Source organism: Phoca vitulina, unplaced genomic scaffold (assembly GCF_004348235.1).
Source record: "Phoca vitulina isolate PV1807 unplaced genomic scaffold, GSC_HSeal_1.0 scaffold11, whole genome shotgun sequence".
NCBI lineage: Eukaryota > Metazoa > Chordata > Mammalia > Carnivora > Phocidae > Phoca > Phoca vitulina.
In genome coordinates, this window is record NW_022589714.1 from 28,024,814 (window position 1) to 28,052,425 (window position 27,612).

At 35.0% G+C, this 27,612-nt stretch overlaps 1 protein-coding gene across 1 annotated transcript in view; it reads left to right on the forward strand.

Annotated features, from left to right (window-relative positions):
* COL21A1 (collagen type XXI alpha 1 chain) overlaps window positions 1-27,612 on the forward strand; it is a 180,973-nt gene that overhangs the window by 41,425 nt on the left and 111,936 nt on the right. The window contains exons 2-3 of the mRNA XM_032409621.1: window positions 9,778-9,903; window positions 13,239-13,790. Of these exons, the coding sequence (XP_032265512.1) occupies window positions 9,816-9,903; window positions 13,239-13,790 (640 nt within the window). The 5' untranslated portion in view covers window positions 9,778-9,815. The remainder of the gene's footprint in view (window positions 1-9,777; window positions 9,904-13,238; window positions 13,791-27,612) is intronic.

Sequence of the window (27,612 nt, forward strand, 5' to 3'; positions counted from 1 at the left end):
ATTTCCTTTTTTTTTTGAACATTATAAGAAAGCTATTAAATTGTAGTTAGTGGTGGTGGTAAATCTATAAGCTAGATTGTTTGGTGTGCATTTAGCTGTGTATATCTACATTAACAGAGGAGCATGGTTTAAATTCCTACATTCCTACATTCTGTTAAAAGTAATTCCCTCTTTTCTCATTATCTATTAAGAATTATTTATATAGCATTAAAAGGTTACATTTTTCCAACACAGATTTTTCCATGTGTAAAGGTGGCATATGAGCCCCTCTCTGAGTAACAAATCTTTACACATATTTGCTTGTGGAGATTCTCTGAGTAATGCTTTCCTATTTGGGATTGCTAACTTATTTCTCTACCAGGAGAATAGGAACTGTAGGAGTTTTAAATTTTTCTATATGTGTAATTTTGGAATTATCTTATACCAGATTTCTAGAACTTTGGTATACATTAGCATATGGATATGGGAAGCTTTTTATTTTTTTTATTTTTGAAATGTTTGGTCCCTTGCTCTACAACCTGAAGCTATTGGGTAGGGCTAGGGCATCCATGTGTTTAACAAACTCCCCAGGTGATTGAAATAAATATTAAAATTTGGTATGCCTCAGTTTATATGCATTGCACTTAAGCATATGTACAATGAAATAGTTATAAAATACATTTATGAAACATACCAGTTATGTTTCCAAGGTTAAATAACACGACAGTAACATATATTTAATGCCCTTTTCATGTGGTCTACTTGAATGGTTGCCAGTCTAGAATTTAATAAAATTAGACAATTAACTTTAGCCCAAGAATTCTGAAGGAATTAGAAACTACATAGAAATAATGAAGATGACTACGGTAGAGGGGGAAAATAACTTTGCGGCTTTTGGGGAAGAAGTTAGTCAATATTTATTAGCACACATTATTGCCATAAAACAGCACATCCTGGTGATGACTCACCAAAAATGCCTCTCACTGACTTTTTTGGCCTTTATAGCTCTTTGTCCAGAGGGGACAGCCTAATGTGAAAAACAACAGTGATGATACTGAATTGATTATTTTTCATTGAGGTATAATTTTTATACAACAAATTATACAGTTGTCAAGCCTTAAGTTTAATGGCCTTAGACAAATTTATACACCTGAACATCATCACTGCAAATGTAGGATATTTCTCTGACCCAGCCAGTTTACTTTTGCTACTTTACAGTTGAATTCTTTCATCTAAGGCAAATGTTTCCTGATTTCTAACACCATAGATTGGTTTTGTTATTTGGGACTTCATAAAACTAGAATCATGTTTTATGTGTTGTTTTTTTTTAAAAGATTTTATTTATTTATTTGAGAGAGAATGAGAGAGAGAGAGCACATGAGAGGGGGGAGGGTCAGAGGGAGAAGCAGATTCCCCGCTGAGCAGGGAGCCCGATGCGGGACTCGATTCCGGGACTCCAGGATCATGACCTGAGCCGAAGGCAGTCGCTTAACCAACTGAGCCACCCAGGCGCCCTTATGTGGTTTTTTTTTTGTGTGTTTGGCTTCTTAAGTTGAATATATCTAAAATTTGTTCACGTGTTGGGTGTAACAGTAGTTCATTATTTTTTTGTTGTTGTGTGTCATTTCATTATGTGAATATACCGCACAACTTATTTATCTATTCTCCTGTTGCTAGCATTTGAGTCATTTTTAGTTTGGGACGATTATGAATAAAACTACTATAAACATCATTAAAGTCTTAGGCACAAGTTTGCATTTCTCTAGGTTATATACCTAGCAGGGGAATTGCTGGTCATAGTTTAACTTTCTAAGAGACTGACCCTAACAATTCTCTAAAGTGGTTATTTCATTTTCCCACCAGCAATGTATGAATTCCAATTTTTCCACATAGTCTCAAAAACATTTGATATTGTCAGTTTTCAATTTTAGCCATTTTAGTGGGTGTGAAATGTTATCTTATTGTGGTCTTAACATTCATTTCTCTGGTGACTAATGATGAGTGCTATTTAATATGTTTGTTGGCCATTTCTGTATCTCCCTATGTAATGTGTCTGCTCAAGACTTTTACCCATTTTAAAAAAATGTTTTCTTTTTTATTGTTGATTTTTAGGAAGTTTTTTTTTCCCCCAAGAATTATTTTTATTAGGGGCGCCTGAGTGGTTCAGTCATTAAGTGTCTGCATTTGGCTCAGGTCATGATCCCAGGGTCCTGGGATCGAGCCCCGCTTTGGGCTCCCTGCTCAGCCGGAAGCCTGCTTCTCCCTCTCCCACTCCACCTGCTGGTGTTCCCTCTCTTGCTGTGTGTGTCTCTGTCAAATAAATAAATAAATAAAATCTTTAAAAAAAATTTATTTTTTAAAAAATATTTTTATTTTGTTGAACTATAATTGACATAAATACCCTATTAGTTTTAGGTATATGTCACAGTGATTCAATATTTTTGTACATTACAAAATGATCCCCATGATAAGTGTAGTTACCATCTGTCACCATGCACAGTAATTACTGTGTCATTGACTATATTCCCTATGCTATTATATCCTGTGACTGACTGACTTTGTAACTGGAAGTTTGCACCTCTTAATCCCCTTCTCCTATTTCACCTGCCCCTCAACCCCATCCTCATCTGGTTACCAGCAATTTATTTCCTGTATCAGTCTGTTTCTGTTTTGTTTATTCATTTGTTTTGTTTTTTAGATTCCACATATAAATGGAATATATGGTATTTGTCTTTGACTGACTTATTTCACTTAGCATAATAACCCTCTAGGTCCATCCATGTCATCACAAATGGAAGATTTTATTTTATTTTTTATGGCTGAGTAATACTGTAAGAGTTTAAAAAATGTATATATTCTGGGTGTAGGTCATTTTTTATAAGTATTTTTTTTGGGAATGTTGGCTTGTGGTCTCTCTCTCTTTTTTTAATCAGAGAGAGAGAGAGAGAGAGAGTGAGCTCAAGAAGGGGGAATGGCAGGCAGAAGGAGAAGCAGGCAGCAGACAGAGGGAGAAGCCAGGGCCTTAGGATCATGACCTGAGCCAAAGGCAGCCACTTAACCAGCTGAGCCATTCAGGCGTCCCTATTGGCTTGTATCCTTAATGGTGTTTTTTGAGGAACTGAAATGTTCAATTTTGGTGAAATCTAATGTATCCATGTTTAAAATTGCTAGTGGTTTTTGTGTCCTAAGAAAATTTGCCTACTCCCAAGGTCATGAAGATACTCTCTTAAATTTTCTTTTAGAAGCATAACAGATTTAGCTTTTACATCTAGATCTATGCTTTATCTAATTTTTGTATGTGGAATGAGATGGGGTCAAGGATCATTTTATTGTTTATCCAGTTGATCCAGCACCATTTATTGGAAAGACTTTCCTATTCAATTACCTTGACACTTTTATTGAAAATCAGTTGACCATGTAAGTGTGGGTCTATTTCTGAACTCTCTTGGGTTTCATTCTGTGTTTATCCTACACCAATAGCATACTTTCTTTATTACTGGAGCTTTATAGTAAGTCAAAATCAGGTAGTATAAATTCTCCAATTTAGTTCTTCTTAATCAAGATTGTTCTTTATTGAAGATTGTTCTTCATTTAAGGTTGTTTTTCTAATTCAAAATCATTTGCATTTTATATAATTTTAGAATAAGTTTGTCACTTTCTTTTAAAACTATGCTGGGATTTTGATCGGGATTGTGTTGAATTTATAGGTCAATTTAACAAGGATGGACATGTAACCAATACAGAGTCTTTTTTTTAAAGATAGATTATTTATTTAATTAATTAATTAATTTATTTATAGAGCATGAGCTGGGGGAAGGGCAGAGGGAGAGGAAGAGAGAGAATCCCAAGCAGACTCTGTGCTGAGTGCAGAGCCCGACTTGGGACTTGATCTCATGACCCTGAGATCATGACTTGAGCCAAAATCAAAAGTTGGTTGCTTAACTGACGGAGCTACCCAGGTGCTCCTACTGAGTCTTTAATTTATGAATGTAGATCTTTACGTGCTTTCTTTAATTTCTTTCAACAGTGTATTATATGTTTTAGTATAGAGGTCGTTCATATTTTTCATTAGGTTTATGATGTTTTTGATACTATTAAATATAATATTACATTCTCTCCCCCTGCCCAGTTTTGTTGCTAGTGTATAGATATGCTTAAAAAAAAAACAAAACCCTATTACCCATGTGTCTTGTGACCTTGCTAAAATGACTTATTGGTTTTACTAATGTTTTGGTAGATTTGAAAAAGCTTTCTACGTAGAAAATCATGTTGTCTATAAATAGTTATAGTTTTATTTTTTCCTTTATAGGCTTTATATCTTTTATTTTTCATTTTGAATATGACAGTGGCTAGGACTCTCTGCACATTTTTGAATAGAAGTGATGTGAGAATATGTCTAACTTCTTACCAATATGGGGGAGAAATTGTCAGCTTTCACCATTTGGTTATGATGTTAGCTGTTGATTTTTCATACATGGCATTCATCATGTTGAAGAAGTTCCCTTCTATTTATAGTTTGCTGAGAATTTTACCATGAATGGGTGTTAAATTTTGTTAAATGCCTTTGATGTATAAATTGAGATCTTCATTGATTTTTCTTTTTGAGTCTCTTCTTATAGTAAATCACATCAGTTGAGTTTTGAATGTTAAACCAATCTTGCATCTCTGGGATAAACTTTACTTGGTAATGATCTATTTTATATATTGTTAGATTTAATTTGCTAATATTTTATGCATTTTTACATCCTTTTTCATGGGATAATGGACAATAGTTTTCTTAACTTGTAATATCTTTGTCTAGTTTTCTATTAGGGTTACACTGGCCTGATACAAAAAGTTGGGGAGAGTTCATTTCACCTCTGTTTTTATTTAATTTCATTTCATGAAATATTTTGGTTAGTATTTTTTTTTTTTTCCTTAAATGTTTGATAGAAATTACTGGTGAAACTATCTGGATCTGGAGGGGTTTTTTTGTTTTTGTTTTTTTTATGGGAAAATTTTTGTTTAAACATTTGATTTCTCTAATAGAGAATTTCAATTTAGACCAGTCTCTATAGGTAGTGTGTTCTGGAATTTTGTTTGTTTCATCTGTCTACTTATTTTTTTAATGTCTGTAGGGTCTGTAGTGGCATCCCCTATTTCAATATTGACTCATGTAATTTATGTTTTCTGTTTTATTTCTTGGTTATTCTTGCTAGGATTTCTAAGAATGTTCATTTGTTTAAAGAATTTACTTTTTTTTTTCAGTTTTCTATTTCATCAGTTATTTTTTTCTTTTACTTTTGGCTTTAATTTGTTTTATGGTCCATACATTCTTTGAAAAATGCTTTTTAAAGTTTTTATTTAAGTCATCTCTACACCCCACAGGGAACTTGAACTCACAACCCCAGGATTAAGAGTTGGATGCTCCTCTGACTGAGGGTGTTAAAATGTAACATTTTGATTTGAATTTTTTTAGTTCCCATTTTTTGCTCCATGTATTCCGAAGCTTTATTATTAGATGTCTACACATTTAGAATTTTTATCTTTCTGATCTACCCTTTATATTACCATGAAATTTCCATCTAAAATTTGAACTCTTGTCCCTCTGTATGCAATATTTTTTCTCTGGCTGATTTTAAGAATTTTCTCTTTTATTTTGATACTGATTGAGTATGATGTACCTAGGTATGACTCACTTTTTATCTTGCTTGGGGTTTGTTGAACTTCTTTGATCTGATTGTTGGTAGCTTTTGTCAATTTAGAAAATCTTTGGCTATTGTATTTTCAGGTATTTTAAATATTCACTTTCTCCATTCCATGTGAAAAGCTAATGGCTTGTATGCTAAATCAAGACCGCTTGATACTGTTCTGTAGATTTCAGATGCTCTATTCCTTTTATCATTCTCTCCCAACTCCCTTTTGGGTTTCATTTTGGGTAATTTCTATTGACATCTTTAAGTTTACTAATCCTTTCCTCTGATGTATGGAGGTAAGCCCCTTATATGAATTATTTTTTTGATATATATTTTATGGCAAGCATTTCAGCTTGTATCTTTTTTTAAGGTTTCCATCTCTCCTGAAATTTCTCATATTTTTGCCCATTGTTGTCCATCTTATTCATTAGATCCTTTAACATATTTATGATAACCATTTTACAGGCCCTGTTTGATATTTCTGATATTTAGATATCTCTGGATCTGCTTATACTGAACATTTTAATCCTGATCAGACATCAGATTTTTCTTGCTTTTTCTCGTATCTTGGCAGACCCCTGGGAGATTTCTTTCAGCTTGTCAGTATGGTTTCCACCTTTTTGTATTTCCAAATTTTATTTTTCTCTCTTGTCCTTCGTTTGGCTTTCTGCTTTTTGAGATATCTCTCTCCACTGTGGTGAAGGACTAGAGTGCCTTGGAGGGACTTTTCTCAGTTCTGTTGCTTCTCCCCCAGGCTTCAGCAAGCCAAAGATTTGTATTTGAGCAATTCTGTGGGTTACCTGAACAGGGGGAGGAAGGTACAAGATCTCTCTTGCTGTTTTATAGTGCTCTCAATTTTCTCTGTATTACTTGTCTGTTCCATGTACTCTGTTAAGGCTCATGGGGAAGAATTACTGGGTGGGGGCATACTCATTCTGTGGCTGGGACTCTGCAGGACTCTAGTCTGTCACACAAGCTTTGGTTGGTTTCTCCCATGCTGTGCAGATTCCTGCTCCTCCTGAGGAGTATTCCCTTTCTGCTAGGGATGAAATCAGCCCAGAATCTCTTCTATCTTATAAAGGATTAATAATTTTTGGAACTTTGCTCATTTAGGTTTCTTTAAATCCTGTCTTTTCTATTGCATTTAAAAGACTACAGTTTTATAGTTTATCTGGCATGTTCTTATTCGTGGGAGTGATAGTCTCTAGCAACTTTCCACATTCTAACCAGAGATAAAGTCCTTGGACTAACTTAGAAGACATATTAAAATCATATAACTGAGTTTGTGAATCAAATAAAATAGATCTTAGTGCTTATAATTACACCCCATTAAAAAAATTAAATGTTATCACTTAGCTTTATTACATAAATATTTTAACCAAATACCCTTTAAGTGTTTCTTAAATGCAAACCCATTTTTTAGAGAAAAATGTTTGCTACCATTAAGATAATGAAAAGAATGTGGTAAAGCTCTACAGGCCATGCCCGAAGGAGGAATTCTAGTAAGTATTTTGAGCAAAGCCCAAAGTTTTAGAAAAGTTTATACTTTTCCAAGATAATTATGAATTAAAAGACATGGTTTTCTTCAGCTCCTAGTCATTGTCCTCTTGCATTAATATATTTGAAATATGGCTATTTTATTTTTATTTTTTCACTTACTTAAATTCAGTTAATTAACATATGGTATATCATTAGTTTCAGATGTAAAGTTCAGTAATTCCTCAGTTGCATATAACACCCAGTGCTCATTACATCATGTGCCCACTTTAATGACCATCACCCAGTTACCCCATCCCCCACCCACCAGCAACCCTCAGTTTATTTCCTATAGTTAAGAGTCTCTTATGGTTTCTCTCCCTCTCTGATTTTGTCTTATTTTATTTTTCCCTCCCTTCCCCTATGATCGTCTGTTTTGTTTCTTAAATTCCACACGAGTGAAGCCATATGATAATTGTCTTTCTCTGATTGACTTATTTTGCTTAGCATAATACCTTCCAGTTCCATCCATGTCGATGCAAATGGTAAGATTTCATCCTTTCTGTTGGCTGAGTAATATTCCATTGTGTGTGCGTGTGTACATCTATATATATATACACATCACATCACATCTTTATCCATTCCTCTGTTGATGGACATCTGGGCTCTTTTCATAGTTTGACTGTTGTGGACATTGCTGCTATAACATTGAGGTACAGTTTCCCCTTTGGATCACTACATTTGTATCTTTGGGGTAGGTACCTAGTAGTGCAATTGCTGAGTCATAGGGTGCTCTATTTTAACGTCTTGAGGAACCTCCCTATTGTTTTCCAGAGTAGCTGTACCAGCTTGCATTCCCACCAACAGTGTAAGAGGGTTCCCCTTTCTCCACATCCTTGCCAACATTTGTTGTTTCTTGTCTTGTTAATGTTAGCCATTCTGACTGGTGTGAGGTGGTATCTCATTGTGGTTTTGATTTATATTTCCCTGATGCCAAGTGATGTGGAGCATTTGTTCATGTGTCTGTTGGTCATTTGTATGTCTTCTTCAGAGAAATGTCTCTTCATGTCTTCTGCCCATTTCTTGACTGGGTTATTTGTTTTTTGGGTGTTGAGTTTGATAAGTTCTATATAGATCTTAGATACTAGCCCTTTATTGGATATGTCATATCTTCTCTCATTCCATAGGTTGCCCTTTAGTTTTGTTGACTTTCCTTTGCTGTGCAAAAGTTTTTTATCTTGATGAAATCCCAATAGTTCATTTTTGCTTTTGTTTCACTTGCCTTTGGAGACAGTGTCCAGCAAGAAGTTGCTGTGGCTGAAGTTAAGGAGGTTGTGCCTGTGTTCTCCTCTAGGATTTTGATGGATTCCTGTCTCACATTTGGGCCTTCCATCCATTTTGAGTTTATTTTTGTGTATGCTGTAAGAAATTGCTCTAGTTTCATTCTTCTGCATGTGGCTGTCCAATTGTCCCAACACCATTTGTTGAAGAGATTGTCTTTTTTCTATTGGATATTCTTTCCTGCTTTGTCAAAGATTAGTTGACCATAGAGTTGAGGGTCCACTTCTGGGTTCTCTATTCTGTTCCATTGATCTGTGTGTCTTTTTGTGCCAGTACCATACTGTCTTGATGATTACAGCTTTGTTATACAGCTTGAAGCCCAGAATTGTGATGTCACCAGCTTTGGTTTTCTTTTTCAACATTCCTTTGGCTACTTGGTGTCTTTTCTGGTTCCATACAAATCTTAGGGTTATTTGTCCCAGTTTTGTGAAAAATATCAATTGTATTTTGATAGGGATTGCATTGAATGTGTAGGATAGATATTTTAACAATATTTATTCTTCTGATCCATGGCATGGAATGTTTTTCCATTTCTTTGTGTCTTCCTCAGTTTCTTTCATGAGTGTTCTAGAGTACAGATCCTTGACCTCTTTGGTTAGGTTTATTCCTAGGTATCTTATGGTTTTTTTGGTGCAACTGAAAATGGGATCGATTCCTTAATTTCTCTTTCTTCTGTCTCATTGTTAATATATAGAAATGCCACTGATTTCTGTGCATTGATTTTATATCCTGCCACGTTGCTGAATGAGATCTAGCAATTTTTGGGTAGAGACTCTTGGGTTTTCTACATAAAGTATCATGTCATCTGTGAAGAGCGAGAATTTGACTTCTTCTTTGCCAGTTTGGATGCCTTTTCTTTCTTTTTGTTGTCTGATTGCTGAGGCTAGGACTTCTAGTACTATGTTGAACAGCAGTGGTGAGGGTGGACATCCCTGTCATGTTCCTGACCTTAGGGGAAAAGCTCTCAGTGTTTCCCCATTGAGAATGATATTCGCTGTGGGCTTCTCGTATATAGCTTTTACGATATTGAGGTATGTTCCCTCTATCCCTACACTGTGAAGAGTTTTAATCAAGAAAGGATGCTGTATTTTGTCAAATGTTTTTTCTGCATCATTTGAGAGGATCATATGGTTCTTGTCCTTTATTTTATTAAAATATGGCTATTTTAGACATATAAATTATTCTAAGGCTAGTAAAAACTCCAACTGAGTATTACAATGAAAAAATTTAAACTTATAATGGTTAGGTATTTGTCTTTATTTTTCTAATGTGTTTAACTTTCCTTTTTTCTCTTTTTTCTTTTTAGGAATCCTAAAACCAAAATATTAGAACGAAAACAGAAGCATGGCTCACCATATTTCATTTCTTTGGATAGTTTTGGTCCTGCTTCTTCAGAATTCTGTATTAGCTGAAGATGGGGAAATAAGATCAAGTAAGAACTATCAATGTTTTTGTTACCAACAAATTGATTGTGGAAATTAAATTAGGGGAGCTCAAGCAGTTCTTTTAAGGACCTTATTCTTTCTGTCTTTGATGCTCTAATTCCCTAAAATGAAATGAATTGCTATGTTACATACTAACTGAGAGGAAAACCTTCTATCAGAGTTAATTTTGAGAAAATTCCCTGGTAATTGTTTATTCTCTTTTAACCACCAGGCTTTGGAATAAATGGTCTGCTATTGAGTTTACGCTCAGCCATTTAGGGTTTAGTGTTATGCAGATTAAGTGCCTACCTCATTGGGTTATTAGGACCATCCTATGAGGTTATCTCATAGAGATAATGAGATAATCCATGTAAACAGGATAACGCATATTAATGGCTTAGCACAATGACATCTCAGTAGATGGTGACTATTATTTTGATTGTGTATAGGAGAGCTTGCATTAGAGAAGGAGAGCTATATTGCACTTCTGCTACCCAGGCCATTATTTACAGATATCATTTCTTTTAAAAAAGTTGGCTTCTGATCATATTTTAAAATGCATAAACACCATACTGTAAATTAATTATGGTTTCTCCAGCACTTAAATCATATGGTTTGACAGCTTGATTTAGCTTAAAGTTTATTAATAATAAATTTAATGTTTGTATAACATTTTTATAGTTTAATCCACTCAAGTACTGTACAAGGTAGATATTCTTTTCTCTGTTTTTTGAGTAGGGAAAGAGATTCACAAAACTTAAGGGACTTACCTAATATCATACAGCTGGTTAGAGCTATAACTAGTATTTGAACTATGCCTTTGATCTTCAGTCCATTTTTTTTTTCTATGACATTGGTGATTCATCTCTCCAAGAAGAGGTCTTTTGGAGTGGTATTTTGTCTAGTTTTTATAAATGGCAGTACTTGCTTTTGTACCCATGCTCTTGGCTAACCTTGCAGTTATGAAATATATGGTCCATGGCTCTAGAAAGGGATATGAAGGGCCAAGAATAACCCTGTAAGAGTTTATAAACACTGAATCAAGTGGCACACAAGCACTAGTAGGTCTAGACAATGAGTCTCATAATAGTGAGGAAGGACAACCCTGAAGAACTCTGCAAACATAACTTGCCTGTCCTTTTGTTTCTCCCACAAAAGCCCAACAAAAGCATATGTCTCTAATCCCAGTCCAGTGTCCAATAAAACCAGAAGACCTGCATTCCCTAGGGTTAGAAAATTTGTCTTTGGGGAAGAATTCCATTTCTGCTGTCCCTGGCCTGAACTCTGGCAGTGTTCACCATGTGAAAGGAGGTTGGAATAGTGTTCCTCATGCTTTTTTGGACTTCACTGCCACCTTAAGAGTGACATCATAATCATGGTTACATTTTTGAGATAAATTCATGTTTTGGCAGTTAAAAAAATTTTTGGTAACTTCTGGATTATATGTTCACCTGACAATAGTGTTTATTTTTGCTGGTTACTGTGATGGGTGAGTTAACTTTAAAATTGAGGCATCTTTGTGTGAGCCTTGTCATCATTCCAGGTATGGAAATAGACAAATATTAGGAAAAGAATGGAAAGGAAAGGAGAGAGAAAGAGAAAGAGAGATTGATTGATTGATTTTACTTCTAAGGAAATGCAGGAATACAAATACTAATTGTCACTGAACGTTGTTTTGTCCTCCAGGACTGTCCTTTGCAATTATGATATCTTATTTGTAATGTCTGCAGAAAATAAATCATTATATTGGGCATCTGATCACTACTAAGGGAGACCATTAATATGAGTAGAAACACAAAACTTAAAATTTGTTATTATATTACCTTGACTCATTTCACCCTTCTCCAACTTACCTTCTCGAGGGACATGTGATCTTTATCTGATGGGCCATAAATGGTATTTTTGCTGCTTTAAGTGCAGAATTGAGAGAAAGAGGAAGTGTAGCCATTCCTTTCAATGTACTCTGTTGGCCATTTCAAACTGTCAGAATTACTCAAACAAACCACTTTGTCTGTTGGGCTGTGTTCAATTCTTACCTCTGGACCTTTGTACTTACTATTCCCTCTGATTAAAAGGCCCTCCTGTTCACCTGGCTAAAGCTCTCCTTTTAGATCTCAGGTTCCCTGTCAGCTTTCCCACAGGATCTACTCTGACTTTGCACAGTTAGTTTGCTACCCTTCCTAAATGTTCTCATAATATGTTGTACTTTCCCTAACCAGCCAGTTGTCTGTCTAAATAGACTGTGGTATCTGTTTGAGATATCTTAGGCATCTTTGAAGCTGGTACCCAACATGATATCAAGCACAGAGTAGCTATTCAATATACATATACTGAAAGAATAAAACAGGGTTGGAGGCATGCTGTGTACTGCAGAAAAGAGAGTTAAGATTTTTTTTCTTTTGACAAGTGCTTAGAACTTGTGTAGGTATAACTTATACTAAAGATAGTTTTTTGTTCTCCAGTAGAACTCTCAGGTGTGCTGATCACATGTGTTTCCTGGTATCTTGAAACAAGAATCTTTATCTCTATGGAGAAAGGAATAGCTTTATACCCATTAACACAGATTCACTTAGCATGAGTGTCTTACTGGCTGAAGATGAGAGATCAGATCTTTAAACACTGATCTTGCAAGAGTAGACTACATTGGTGGTCTTGGTTCATTAAACTTTTATCAACTATATCAAAGAATATGGATCTTTATTGGCTAGTTGAATCCTGAAGTTGGCAGAAAGATTTTTTGTTTTTAAATTTCTTTCTCCCATTCATTGGTTTATGTTTATTTTAGTAAATACTTCAGATTAGCATTAAACTAAACATTTCATGGATAACTTAAAAGAATGCTATTAGCATATAGCTGAAAATAATTTATTTCTTTATTTTTGAATTTTCATTTATTCAGTGGGGAATTAAATGTTGCTTTATGGTAATACCTGCCCCTACAAAGAGCTATCTAGATATCATGTCAAATACAGCATGCATTTTTTATTCCCTACTTTTAAAGCCGAATCATTAATCCTTAAATTAAGACAATGGAATTTTAAAATGTCAACAAAAATGATAGCTCTCATTTAGAAAGAATTTTCATGAGCTAGGCAGTATATCTTATTTAATCTTCACAAAGCTCTTATGAACTGGTTACCTTTTCTTTTTAAAATTTTAGCTTTATTGAGGTATAATGGACATATAAGATGTATTATATTTAAAGTGTGCCTCATGGTGATTTGATACACATGTATGTTGTGAAAGGATCCGCCGCATCTGCTTACTTAAAGATTGTGAGTAAAAACCTCCCATGTTTTGCGTATTATACAAATGTGCTCTGATGGTTTTCTTTTTCACTTAGGTTGTCGTACTGCTCCGACAGATTTAGTTTTCATCTTAGATGGCTCTTACAGTGTTGGCCCAGAAAACTTCGAAATAGTGAAAAAGTGGCTTGTCAATATCACAAAAAACTTTGACATAGGACCGAAGTTTATTCAGGTTGGTGTGGTCCAGTATAGTGACTACCCTGTATTGGAGATTCCTCTTGGAAGTCATGATTCAGGAGAGAATTTGATGGCAGCAGTGGAATCCATACATTACCTGGGTGGAAACACAAGAACTGGAAAGGCCATCCAGTTTGCGCTTGATTACCTTTTTGCCAAATCCTCACGGTTTCTGACTAAGATAGCAGTAGTACTTACAGATGGTAAATCCCAAGATGAAGTTAAAGATGCAGCAGAAGCAGCAAGAGACAGTAAAATAACATTATTTGCTATTGGCGTTGGTTCAGAAACAGAAGATGCAGAACTTAGAGCAATTGCCAATAAGCCTTCATCTACTTACGTGTTTTATGTGGAAGACTATATTGCAATATCCAAAATAAGGGAGGTGATGAAGCAGAAACTTTGTGAAGGTAAGCCTTAATAGAATTTGGAAACCATTAATAATTGCATTTTCTAACACTTTGGTATAACCTGCTTTTTATACCAATGTAGTTATATTTAGTGTCAAATTATCATGTTAGAATTGAGGTGAATGTGTATTTTTGTGTTTCATTTATTCTGGATAAATTTTGTTTTTTAGAAACAATTACTTAAGAAAATCTACAGTTGGGGGGGCGCCTGGGTGGCTCAGTCGTTAAGCGTCTGCCTTTGGCTCAGGTCATGATCCCAGGGTCCTGGGATCGAGCCCCGCATCAGGCTCCCTGCTCCGCGGGAAGCCTGCTTCTCCCTCTCCCACTCCCTGTGCTTGTGTTCCCTCTCTCGCTGTGTCTCTCTCTGTCAAATAAATAAATAAAATTAAAAAAAAAAAAATCTACAGTTGGAAAATGTCATACTTTGTTTTTTTGTTGCTTTTTCTTTTCAATTGCAGCATGTCTATTGTGGAGATGGAAGAAAATAAAGACACATAAAAAATAAGAATATATGTAAACTACATATGATCATTATTACTCTTGTTAGTGAGTTTTTTGTCTTTTTCATTCCAGTGTTTCTTTTTTTATTTCAGTGTGTCTGAGAGCTTATTCATGTGCCTAAATAAGGATAACATTGTATATATAATTTCATACTCTATTTTCATATTGTTGTATATTCTATTATTTTTATGTATAATTTTCATCCTCTATTAACATGATAGCAATCTTAGTATCCTAAGATAATTCATTTAATAATTTCCCTTTTTTGTGTGTGTTTAGTTCATTTCTTTTTGAAAAAAAATTTAATCTAAATTCTAGTTAGTTAACATATAGTATAGAGTAGAATTTAGTGATTCATCACTTAAACATAACATCTAGTGCTCATCACAAGTGCCCTCCTTAATATCCATCACCCATTTAGTCCACCCCCCACCCATCTTCCCTCCGTCAACCCTCAATTTGATCTCTATAGTTAAGAGTCTGTTTTATGGTTTGCCTCTCTTTTCCCCCCATATTCATCTGTTTTATTTTTTAAATTCCATGTTATGAGTGAAATCATATAGTATTTGTTCTTTTCTGACTTATTTCGCCTAGCATAATACACTCTAGCTCCATCCATGTCATTGCAAATGGCAAGAGTTCATTCTTTTTGATGACTGAATAATATTCCATTGTATATATATACTACATCTGTTTTTATCCATTTATCAATGTGTTTAGTTCATTTCTAAGTTTTTCTGCTATAAATAACCGTGAATATTCTTGTACAGAGTCTGAATGGGAATCTCTCAGTTTTTTCAAAAACAAAGGTCAAAGTACTCTCATTGTTAAAGCTCTGGAAAAATGTTAAAAATTGCACTTGAGAGAGACTTAAATTTCTACCATCAGTGAGAGAGCATTTGAAAATATAGTACTTATTAGTCAATTATTTTTATATCGTTCCATGAAATCTAACTTTGTGTTTATGATAAGTGCGTGGTACGGAAAAGCTCCAATTTTTGGCAAATATTAATCATGTAAGGATATAGACATGCTTATATTCATATTATTTTGGGGGAGAGTAATTTGTTTGTAATATTATAGGCATGTAACATACAATATACCTAAAAAATAATATTCATGTAAAATGGAAAGGCTTTTTTTTTTTCTAGTTTACCTAAAAAAGCTCCAAAAACAAGTTGGTTCACATTTGATAGAAACATTTCTGGGGTGCCTGAGTGGCTCAGTTGATTAAGCATCTACCTATCCTAAGGTCATGATCTCAGGGTCCTGGGATCAGCCCTGCAGGCTTTCTGCTCAGTGGGGAGTCTGCTTCTTCCTCTCACTCTGTTTCTGTGTGTGCGCTCTCTTTCTCTCTGTCTCAAATAAATAAATAAAATCTTAAAAAACAGAAACATTTTTAAGTGATTGTGGTCTAGAAAACAAATTTATTTCTTTATTTTCTTCATATTTGTTTGGGGGCTATAGTACAGAAAAACATTTAAATTTATTTTTAGATTATTTAAGAAGGGATAGAAGTTAAGCATTTTCTTTAATCAAACTTTTAAAAAGGTACTATATAGCAAGTACAAATGATCATCACAGTTATTCTTTTTATGTTTCCAACAGTAAGACTGTGTTGACTCTTCTCATCTTGAGAGAAGAATTTATATTTGTTTCCCAATTTTACTGAAAAATAATTGATATACATAGATTTTTAAATACATTGTAAGATTAGAATTAGAATTCTTTGGTTTTGAAGCTAGATCTATTTCATTATTAAAACAGACTTTTCATGGTGATATTTTACTTACCATTCTTTTATATCCTAAAATATAAATTTAAGTATGTCTGGGTGGTACTTGCTTCAGACACTTTCTGTAGATACATATTTTGGTAAATGCATTCTATTTAAAAAATTCTAATTACACGTGAAAGAGTAGCTGTGCTTAAAAGGGGTAAAAAAATTCTTTTAGCAAAAATGTCCAGTCTGTAAAAAAAATTAAATTTGAAATCTTGCCAAATATTTCTTCATGCACACTCAAAGAAAGAATGTAAGTAATGTCTGTGTCTATTCAGTTCACAAACATGCTGTACAATAGCCATCTTTTAAAATGTAGTTTTTGAAATTGTACTTAGGGGAATATAAAGGCTTTTTTGCACTTGACTTTTTAATAACTATTAGATTATGATTAATGCATTGTTGTATTGCAGAAGCCTCAAATCTTGCAATTTGTGCATTGTTTGACAAATTTCATCTTTTTCTCTTTTTGACAAATGGTTAAATTCTACATTGAAGTGCTTATCATATGGGATTACCATTTCCTAATATTGTTCACTTTTATACTCTTGTTGTGATTGATCCACAATGAATAAAATATTATTTACTTCTTTGGTCCCACATGGATTATTTCAACTTCATAGACCTACCATTTCCTTAAAGGTGTATTCTGTAGTACGTTTCTTATTTCAGGAAGATCTTTTTGTAATGGACAATGATTTCTTTATCTGTCTGAGAGTTTGATTTTTTTCTTTTTCATTCTATTTTTTTATTGTAAAAAACACATGAGATCTAACCTCTTAAACATTTTAAGTGTATAGTACAGTATAGTTAACTACAAGCACAGTGTTGCACTGTAGATATCTAGAACTCCTTCATGTTGCATGACAGAAACTGTGCCTGTTGAACAGCTACTCCCCATTTCCCTCTCCCTCCCCCTCTGACACCTACCATTCTGCTTTCTGTTGTTATGAGTTTGACTACTTTACATTATTTCATAAAGGTGGAATCATGCAGTGTTTGTCCTTCTGTGACTGGCTATTGGGATTTTGATAGGGATTGCATTGAAACCATAGGTTACTTTGGGTGATAGGGAAATTTTTGCATTATTGAGTTTTCCAGTCCATGAACATGAGATGTATCTACTTGTTGGTGATTTCTTTAGTTTCTTTTAGCAGTGTTTTGTAGTTTTCAGCATTCAAGTGTTTCACCTCCTAAGTTTATTCCTTAGTATTTTATTACTTTTGATGCTCTGGCTAGTACTTACAATATTATGTTGAACAGAAGTGGCAAGAGTGGGCATCCTTGTCTTTTTCCTGATCTTAAAGGAAGAGCTTTTGGTTTTTCACCATTGATTAAAATGTTAACTGTGGGCTTTTCCTATATGACCTTTATTATGTTGAGGTAAATTCCTTCTTTAATTTGGTGAGTGTTTTTATTCTGAAAGAATGTTAAACTTTGTCAAATGTTTTTTCTGCAAATACTGAGATGATCATGAGACTTTTATCCTTTATTCTGTTAATGTGGTGTATTGCATTGATTAATTTCATAGGTTAAACCATCTTTGCATCTCAAGGATAAATTCCACTGGGTCATGATGTATGATTTTTTGGGCTCCTTTTGATAATGCTGTTGAATTCATTTTGTTAGTAACTTGTGGAGGAGTTTTGCATCTATATTCATCAGGAATATGGACCTTTAGTTTTCTTTTCCTGTAGTGTCCTTTTCTGACCTTTTTATCAGGGCAATGCTGGCCTTATAAAAAGAGTTTGGAAGTACTCCCTCCTCTTCAGTTTTTTGTAAGAGTTTGAGAAGGACTGACATTAATTCAATTCACCAGTGAAGACACCTGGTCCTGGGCTTTTCTTTGTTGGGAGGTTTTTGATTACTGATTCAATATCACAATTCAGTTTGTGAACTGAATAGACACAGACATGAGTTATAGGTCTGTTTAGGTTTTCTGTTTCTTATGGTTCAGAAATTTATCCATTCCTTCTAGGTTATCAAAATTGTTGATGTATAATTATTACAGTCTCTTATGATCATTTGTATTTCTGTGGTATTAGTTGTAATGTCTCCTCTTTCATTCCTAGTTTTGTTTATTTGAATCTTCTCTCTTTTTTTTTCTTAATCTAGCTAAAGTTATTTCAGTTTTGTTGATTTTTAAAAAATTTTATTTTATTATGTTAATCACCATACATTCCATCATTAGTTTTTGATGTAGTGTTCCGTGATTTATTGTTTGCGTATAACACCCAGTGCTCCATTCAATACGTGCCCTCTTTAATACCCATCACCAGACTAACCCATCCCCCCAGCCCCCCCTTTAGAACCCTCAGTTTGTTTTTATGCAGCCATCAAAACAAAAACAAAAATGAAATCTTTCCATTTGCAACGACATGGATGGAACTAGAGGGTATTACGCTAAGCAAAATAAGTCAGTGAAAGACATGTATCATATGATCTCACTGATATGAGGAATTCTTAATCTCAGTTTTGTCGATTTTTAAAAAAAATGAACTCTTAATTTTCTTGATTTTTTTTTTTGTTTTACCCTTCTTTATTTCATTTATTTCTGCTCTAATCTTAATCATCTTAAAGATTATTAGAATTTCGATTATTCTCTTGTTCCTGTTAGTTTTGGGCTGAGTTTGTTCTTTTTCTAGTTTTTTAATGAATAAAGTTAGGTTGTTTATTTGAGATCCTTTATTCCAAAATACTTAGTATTTTGCCACATCTCATAAATTATGGTATGTTGTGTTTTAGTTTTTGTTTATCTCAAGATATTTTCTAATTTCTCTTTTGATTTTTTTGAGTCAATGGTTGAATAAATGGTTGTTCAAGAGCATGTTGTTTAATTTCCACATATTTGTGTATTTCCCACTTTTCCTCTTACCATTAATTTCTAGTTTCATTATGTTGTGGTTGGGAGATATATTTGGTATGATTTCAGTCTTCTTAAATTTGTTGACTTGTTTTCTGACAAAAATTTAAAAGAATGAGAAAGATTGAAGAAAGCCTAAATGACTTATGAGACACTATGAAGTACACCTATACATATTATAGGCATTTCAGGAGAGAAAGAGACAGAGTTTAGTTAAAGAAGTAATAGCCAAAAACTTCTCAAATCTAGAAAAGGAAATGTACATCCAAATTAAAGAACCCAAAGAAATCCACATCAAGACATATTATAATCAAATTGTCTAAAAAAAAAAAAAAGTTTTGAAAGCAGCAAGAGAAAAGCCACTCATTATGTACAAGGGTATCTGCCCCCCACCCCATATGACTACTGGCAGATTTCTCAATAGAAACTTTGTAGGCCACAAGGGAATGGGATGATATACTCAAAGTGCTTGCTGAAGGAAAAAAATTGCCAACTAAAAAACTATAACTGGCAAAAATAGTCTTCAAAAATGAAAGAGAAATAAATATTTCCCAAATTAAAAAAGGCTGAGGAAGTTCATCACCTTGCCTTATAAGAAATACTAAGGAAGTCCTTTAGGTTGAAATTAAAGGACATTAAACAACAACACAAAAGCAGTGCAAAGCATAAAACTCTTTGGTTAGGGGCACCTGGGTGGTGCAGTCAGTTAGGTGTCCAACTCCTGGTTTCAGCTCAGGTCATGATCTCAGCGTTGTGAGATCGAGCCCCATGTCAGGCTCCATGCTCAGCATGGAGTCTGCTTAAGACTATCTCCCCCTCGAACCCTCCTACACTGTTGGTGGGAATGCAAGCTGGTGCAGCCACTCTGCAAAACAGTATGGAGGTTCCTCAAAAAGTTGAAAATAGAGCTACCATATGATCCAGCAATTGCACTACTGGGTATTTACCCCAAAGATACAAATGTAGGGATCCGAAGGGGTACATGCACCCCGATGTTTATAGCAGCAATGTCCACAATAGCCAAACTGTGGAAAGAGCCAAGATGTCTATCAACAGATGAATGAATAAAGAAGAAGTGGTATATATATACAATGGAATATTATGTAGCCATCAAAAGGAATGAGATCTTGCCATTTGCAATGACATAGATGGAACTGGAGGGTATTATGCTGAGCGAAATAAGTCAATCAGAGAAAGACATGTATCATATGACCTCACCGATATGAGGAATTCTTAATCTCAGGGAACAAACTGAGGGTTGCTGGAGTGGGGGGTGGGGTGGGAGGGATGGGGTGGCTGGGTGATAGACACTGGGGAGGGTATGTGCTATGGTGAGCGCTGCGAATTGTGCAAGTGTGTTGAATCACAGATCTGTACCTCTGAAACAAATAATGCAATATATGTTAAGAAAAAAAAAAAAGATAGCAGGAGGGGAAAAATGAAAGGGGGGAAAATCGGAGGGGGAGATGAACCATGAGAGACGATGGACTCTGAAAAACAAACTGAGGGTTCTAGAGGGGAGGGGTGTGGGAGGATGGGTTAGCCTGGTGATGGGTATTAAAGAGGGCACGTTCTGCATGGAGCACTGGGTGTTATGCACAATGAATCATGGAACACTACATCAAAAACTAATGATGTAATGTATGGTGATTAACATAACAGTAAAAAATTAAAAAAAAAAAAAGACTATCTCCCCCTCTCCTTCTGCGCCTCCCTGCTGTGTGCACACACGTTCTCTTGCAGTCTCACTCTAAAATAAAAATAAATAAATCTTTAAAAAAAACTCACTAGTTAAATATATAGACAAGTTCAGAATACTATAATACTCTAACAGCGGTGTGTAATCACTCTAACAGTGGTGTGTAATCAGCCCTCTTTTGTTTTGCTTTGTTTTGTTTTTCCAGTTTAGTGATTGTGTTCTTCACCTCCAAAATTTCTTTTTGGTTCTCCTTTATATTTTATATCCCTATTGATACTCTCATTTTGTTTATACCATCATTTTCTTAAGCTCATAGGACATCTTTATTATGGTTGTTTTGAATTCTTTTTCAGATAATACACCTACGTTTCTTTAGGGTTGGTGTCTGGAGAGTTATTCTAGTCCTTTGATTGGATCATGTTTCCCTGTTTCTTTGTGTATCTTACAGCTTTGTTTTGGGTTCCACACATTTGAAAAAACAGTCACTTCTCTCAGTCTTTACCAACTGGCATTGTACAGGGGAAGTCCCATTAGTCTGTCTAGCAATTCTGGGGGCCTTTGAAGCCTTTTTATGGAAGGATGCAATTTCTCTAGGCCTGAGTGAGCAATTTCTTAATTAGAGAGGTTTGCTATTTTTTTCCTAGGAGCTCATAATCTCTCACTCCCTTTGGTATCTGTCAATAACTTTTAAGTTCTAGTTTTGTAGCCATAAGCTTCCCCACCGTGTTCTCAGTGGGCATTAGACATCCACTGTATTCTGGTTCCCTGTCAGCATCCTTAGTCAGGTGGGACCAATATTACTCCCTCAGGCAGCCCTTGGGAAAGCTAGAATGCTAGATACATGCTCCACTCTTTTCTCTTCTTCCAGAGGGAGAAGGTTCAAGTTGTGTGTCTTCTCTTGATCATGCTGAGCCATGCCAGCCACAACAAACTCCCTCCCCCCACCTCCAAGACTCTTTGTTCTCAGCACTTCCCAGGAATCCAAATGATTCCAGTTCCTTCAGTGCTCCAAATGAGGTTAGACAGAAACCAGTCTCTTGGGCAGGCCTGTGGATACATGCTCTACTCTTCTTTTTTCCACTCATGGGCAGTATCACGAGTGAGGGGGTCCTCTCCTGGCACTTACTTGTACAGGCTTGGGGGAGGGAATGATGTGGATAAAGTGAAATTACTTGTATTACTTGTTTCATTGAGGCTCTTCTTGGCTTTGTGCTCACCTGGGGTACTTCAACTTCCTAATCCAAATCTGGAATTTTCATAAAGGTATTTTGGTCCATTTATTATTGTTAAATCAGTGTTTCAGTGGGAGAATGTGGGCTGTGACTTTTCCACCGTCTTGCTGACATCATTCTTCTGTTTCTTTTTTGAGTAAATCAGAATGGGCTTGATGCAAAAAGAGGAGAGAAAGGAGGGAGAGAGAAATTTCTCCTTGCGCCCAGGAAGATACCATCCTTAGGTGTCTTTAAGGGCTTCCAGCAGCCGATGGCTTGAATTACTGGGTTTTAGGACCCATATTTTAATTCAGGTATGTTGAGCTTGCCTATGCACAGGTGTGGGTAAAGAGCAGGCTCTAGAAAACTGCCTGTGTAGAGCCCACTGTGGGGCTCGATCCCAGGACCCTGGGACCATGACCTGAGCTGAAGGCAGACGCTTAATGACTGAGCCACCCAGGTGCCCCCTGCCTGTGTATTCTTACTGTTTTATTTTCCACCATCTTGACTTTTGGATGAGGTAGGAAATTTATCTGTTTTTTTTTAAAGGGGTATAGGATGTTGACTTGCTCAAATGGGGCCAAAGGCTAGAGGTCAGAAGGCAATTAGCTATGCATCCTCGGCCTTATCTTCTTTGAGAGAGAGAGAAAGAGACTGCTGCTTGAGTGTAACTTTGGTATCTTTCATCCTGTAAAACTTTGAGGCTTTTTTCCTTCCAGTGCTTTCTACAATGATGCACTTTAAGTTGGAATGATGTTTAGGACTTCTGAATTTCTTTCCCTCCCATCAAAAATCACTCATACTTTGGGTGCCTGGGTAGCTCAGTCAGTTAAGCATCTCCCTTCCGCTCAGGTCATGATCCCAGGGTCCTGGGATCCAGTCCCGCATCAGCATCGGGCTCCCTGCTCAACAGGGAGTCTGCTTCTTTCTCTGTCCTTCCCCCACTCATGCTTGTTCCCTCTTCTTCTCTCAAAAATAAAAATCTTTAAAAAAATCACTCATAATTTGTATACTATTCTTTGCTTAGAGATTGCTGGATAATTTGATTATCTAATTCAAGCTTTACAGTGTTTGTAATAGTGGCCTAGTACATTACCTTACCCTACTCCTAATTCCATCTGTATTTCATTAGAAGTCACAGAGTGTAAGGGTACACATATCAGCAATCTTGGCCAGGACAACTGAGATGTTTTTGGAGGTGGCCATTATTTTAGGTTCCATGATTTCATTACATACAGGTGATTAACTTTTCTGTCCTCATATAAAACTGATTCCCTTCCATTCTTCCTCTTTACTGTTGGTACATATATACGTGAATTTCTAACCATCAAGGTGGAGCAGAGGGAAATGAGAGGTGGGAGGTAGGGTAAAGTTTGGTGGATAGGATAGGATTGAGTATAGTATTCCGTAAAATCTCATCAAACTTTCAGGAGAATCACTTTATAATCTATCTGTAGATTAAAAGGTTTTGAATCTAATCTGAATTGAAGGCAATTTACATTGTTAGGGACAATGTATATCTAAAAATAAGACTTTCCATTTAATTAAAGAGGCTAGAGCTATGTTCCCACCAAAAAAACACAATATGCTTATATTTTATGTGAAAAGTGATGTGTGAGTATTCACTGGAAAAGTAGAATGATTATGGCATGATTTAGAAAATATACAAATTACAACATATAAACCTTGCTCTCAGTGTTTATGATTGGCTCTACATGCAGTTGTATGAATTAATTATGTCTAAGAAAGGAATGAACAAGAAAATACTCAGAATAATTTTCATTAGGAATGTTTAAAATTTGTATGGATAGCCCATTCCCCCCTCTTCTCTCTTTCTCTGAAACATTATGTATAATATCTGTCACCTAATTACATATTTTATTCTCATAACACCTCCATCCTTTTCAAGTGGTAATAGACATGCTAGTAGAGGTGAAAATTGGTACAATCACTTGGGAAAAGTTTTGGGCACTATATAATATGGCAAAGTACATAGATACCCTCTGAAACAGCAGTTCTACTCCCAGATATTTGACTATGAGAAATAAGTTCATATGTTTACCAAAAGACATATGCAAGAATGTCCATAGCAGCTTTATTAAAAATAGTCAACTGCAAACAACTCAAATGATTGCCCACATAAAAATGGACAAATACGTCATAATTCAGAGTGGAATACTACACAGCAACAAACAAGAACAAGTCACTGTTACATGGAACAACATGGATAATCCTACAGATACTATGTTGAGTAAGAAAATTCAAGTAAAAGAATATACTGTATGGTTCATTTATATTAAGTTCAGGAATAGACCAAATTAATCCGTGATGATAGAAATCATTACAGTGGTGGCCTCTGGTAGTGGTGGTTATTGTCTGTGAAGGATCATGAGGTAACTTTCAAAGGTGTTAGATGTGTTCTTTGTCTTGTCTGGGTGCTAGTTTATAAACATGAATATGTGCCAGTTGATGTGCACTTGTAATTAGGGCATTTTATTGAATGTAGGTTGTACCTTAATAAAAAGGTTTAAAAAATTCAGCACAACATCTGTTAAAGTAAAGCACTATCTCCTGATTTTTTTTTTTTTCTATAAAACTGAGGCTATAGCATTGTAAGGTGGTCCAGCCCAATCTCTGGAATCAGACCAAGATCCAGGTTTGGTTCTTGCCTTTGTCAACATCACATTCTTGAAGCATGATCTTGGGCTAAGTGACTGGCTCCAACTTTGGTGATCAGACATTTTATGAATATTAATATCAGTGTGCTGGAGAAACATTAGGGACATGTTAAGATGCCTGGACATTTAGTTAAAAAAAGAAATAGTTTGTATGTTAAAATGCTACATAACTGTAATATCTGACAAAAGCTCTGTGAAATTAAAAATGAAAAAGAAAAGGAGTGAAGAATGAGGTAAAGGAATTATACACATACTATTTTCTGGGTATATGTAAAGGCAAAACACATTACCCTTTCTCCATCTATAGTATTGAGGTAGGAATAACAAAAAAAATTTCATTACATAATCAGTGCTTTTAAAATGAGAAATGGCAAAACCAGAGGAGTTATTTTTGTAATTTTGTAAGCCTGTAGAATTGTATTTTCTTTAACTATTCCTTAGGCCAAAGATTATTGTTATTTCTTATATTTTTTCTTATTGTTAAAAAGAATATATTCTATGATCAGTGAGGTGACTTAATGGTGCAAGAAATTTTTACTTTTCTGGTTTGTGCACAAGTTGTACTAAAGAGTAATAGGAGCCTCTTGTTCCATTGACTTACCGTTGAAATCTGTGCTTACTGTGTCTCATTGTCTGTCAGCCATCATCTGGCAGACATCTTCCTCAGATGAAGGACTGTTGACTCTAAATCAACCTAGATTTCAATAAAGTGGGATTGCTTGATGGTAAAGGAGGATGAGATCAATCTGTAATGAGAAAAGAAATTGTGTGAAGTTGGGGCTACCTTCTTTGTTATTTAACTAATCTTTGGTAAGAGTATCTTTGTTTCCATAATTTATTTTGGTTTTGCTATTTTATTGCATTTTCAGTATGTTATGATGAAGTCTAAGTTATCACAACCTTGGTACTAAATTGGAACAATGGTGACTGTTCCTCCTTTTGATGAACTTGTGCATGACATTAAAGTACATGATGATATAATAGACCTTCAGTAAGGCAGATGTATTAAATTGCCACTGAATACCATTGAGGGGTATGTATCAATTGGACATACACTCATGTTTGCCTTACCGTCAAAACCAAGTTCAGTCAAGGAAAGTTTGAAGAAGTTGGCTTGCACAGATCTGCACCAGACAACTCTGTTTTATTGGACTATCAGGTCTGGATCAGTAAAATTACTTTTGGTTTCTGACCACAGATCTCCTTGACAGAATTCCCTTGATCTGAAAAAAAACGAGGTGACATCTGGAGAGAGGTGACATACGAACAATGTGGCAATGTGGAATTGAATTAAATAGACACTTATAAAGTAGGCTAGATATGTTCTAGAATAATGTGTTCATCAGTGTTCCTGTGATATTAACTTAGAGCTGGAAAGGTGTAGTTGGAATTTGGTTGCTCTGGTTAGACTAAAGATTTATACAGTTTTTGTGCCCATGTCCATGGCAGAATTTTAAATAAGACACGTTTTTATGACGTTGATAATACTGGATTACTTATATTACTAAGCCCTGAGAATTAATAGAAAAGTGAATATTTTTTTCTGGGTTCTATCGATCACTTAAAAACTTAAAAAATTTTTTTGAATATAGTTGACATATAATGTTACATTAGTTTCAGGTGCACAACATAGTGATTCAACAAGTTTACACATTATGCTATGCTCACCACAAGTGTATCTATCATCTGCCATCATATGATACTATTAAAATTTCATTAACTTTATCTCTCACTCCCCTTCACCTATATTGCCCATCCCCTTACCTTCCTCCCTTCTGGCAATCATCAATTTGTCCTCTGTATTTATAGGCCTGATTCTGCTTTTTGTTTATTCCTTTTTTTTTGTTTTTTGTTTTTTTTTTTTAGATTTCGTGTGTGTGTGAAATCATATGGTATTTGTCTTTCTTTGTATTAGTTTACTTAGCATACTCCCTTTTAGGTTTATCTATGTTGTTGCAAATGGCATGATTGCATCCTTTTTTTTTTTTTTTTAAGTCTCATTCTTTTTTATGGCTGTATAAGATTCCATTGTGTATGTGTATATCCATTTGTCTTTCAGTGGACATTTCAGTTGCTTCCATATCTTGGCTATTATAAACAATGCTGCAACAAACATAGGGGTATATATATCTTTTTGAATTAGTGCTTTTGTTTTTTTTGGGGGGTAACTACCTAGTAGTAGAATTATTGGATCATATGGCATTTTTACTTTTAATATTTTGAGGAACCTCCATACTGTTTTCTACAGTGGCTGCACCAATTTACATTCCTACCAGCAGTGCGTAAGGGTTTCTTTTTCTCCTCATCCTTGCCAACTCTTGTTTTTTCTTGTCTTTTTGATTTTAGTCATCCTGACGGGTGTAAGGTGCTATCTCATTGAGGTTTTGATTTGTCTCTCCCTGATGATTAGTGATATTGAGCATCTTTTCTTATGTCTATGTCTTCTTTGGAAAAATGTCTCTTCGTGTCCTCTATTTTTTTTAATTGGATTGTTTGTTTCTTTGGTATTGAGTTTTAAGTTCTTTATATATTTTGGATATTAACCCCTTTTATTGTATATGTCATTTGCAAATACTTTCTCCCATTCTAAAATAAACTGAAAGTGGATTAAAGACCTAAATGTGAAACTTGAAACCATAAAAATCCTAGAAGAGATCACAGGCCATGGCAACAATTTTCTAGATATTTCTTACCTCCCAAGGCAAGGGAAACAAAAGCAAAAATAAATCAACCAAACTAAAAAGCAGGTATTACTGGCTCCCAGGGTTTAAAATAAATAGAGTAACCTTTGCTCCTCCGAGAAAGCATTCCTATCCTGAATATTCTGAACATATTGGAATAAAATGAAGTTAAAACTGTGTAGATGGTGTAGAAATAATTTGTGAACGTCGGTCTTCTGTTTTCTTTACCCTTGCTCCTGAATGCATTCCTTTAAAATAACTTGGTTTATCTGGATTGTTCTAATTACCTGTTGTAAGTATTATAACAAGCTCCCAACTGAGTCTCTCTTTGCATTTGATTTTCCTCGTACTTAAAATTATAGTTCTCACATTTCACTTTTTATTTCCAGTTTCCATATTTTTGTCTGGA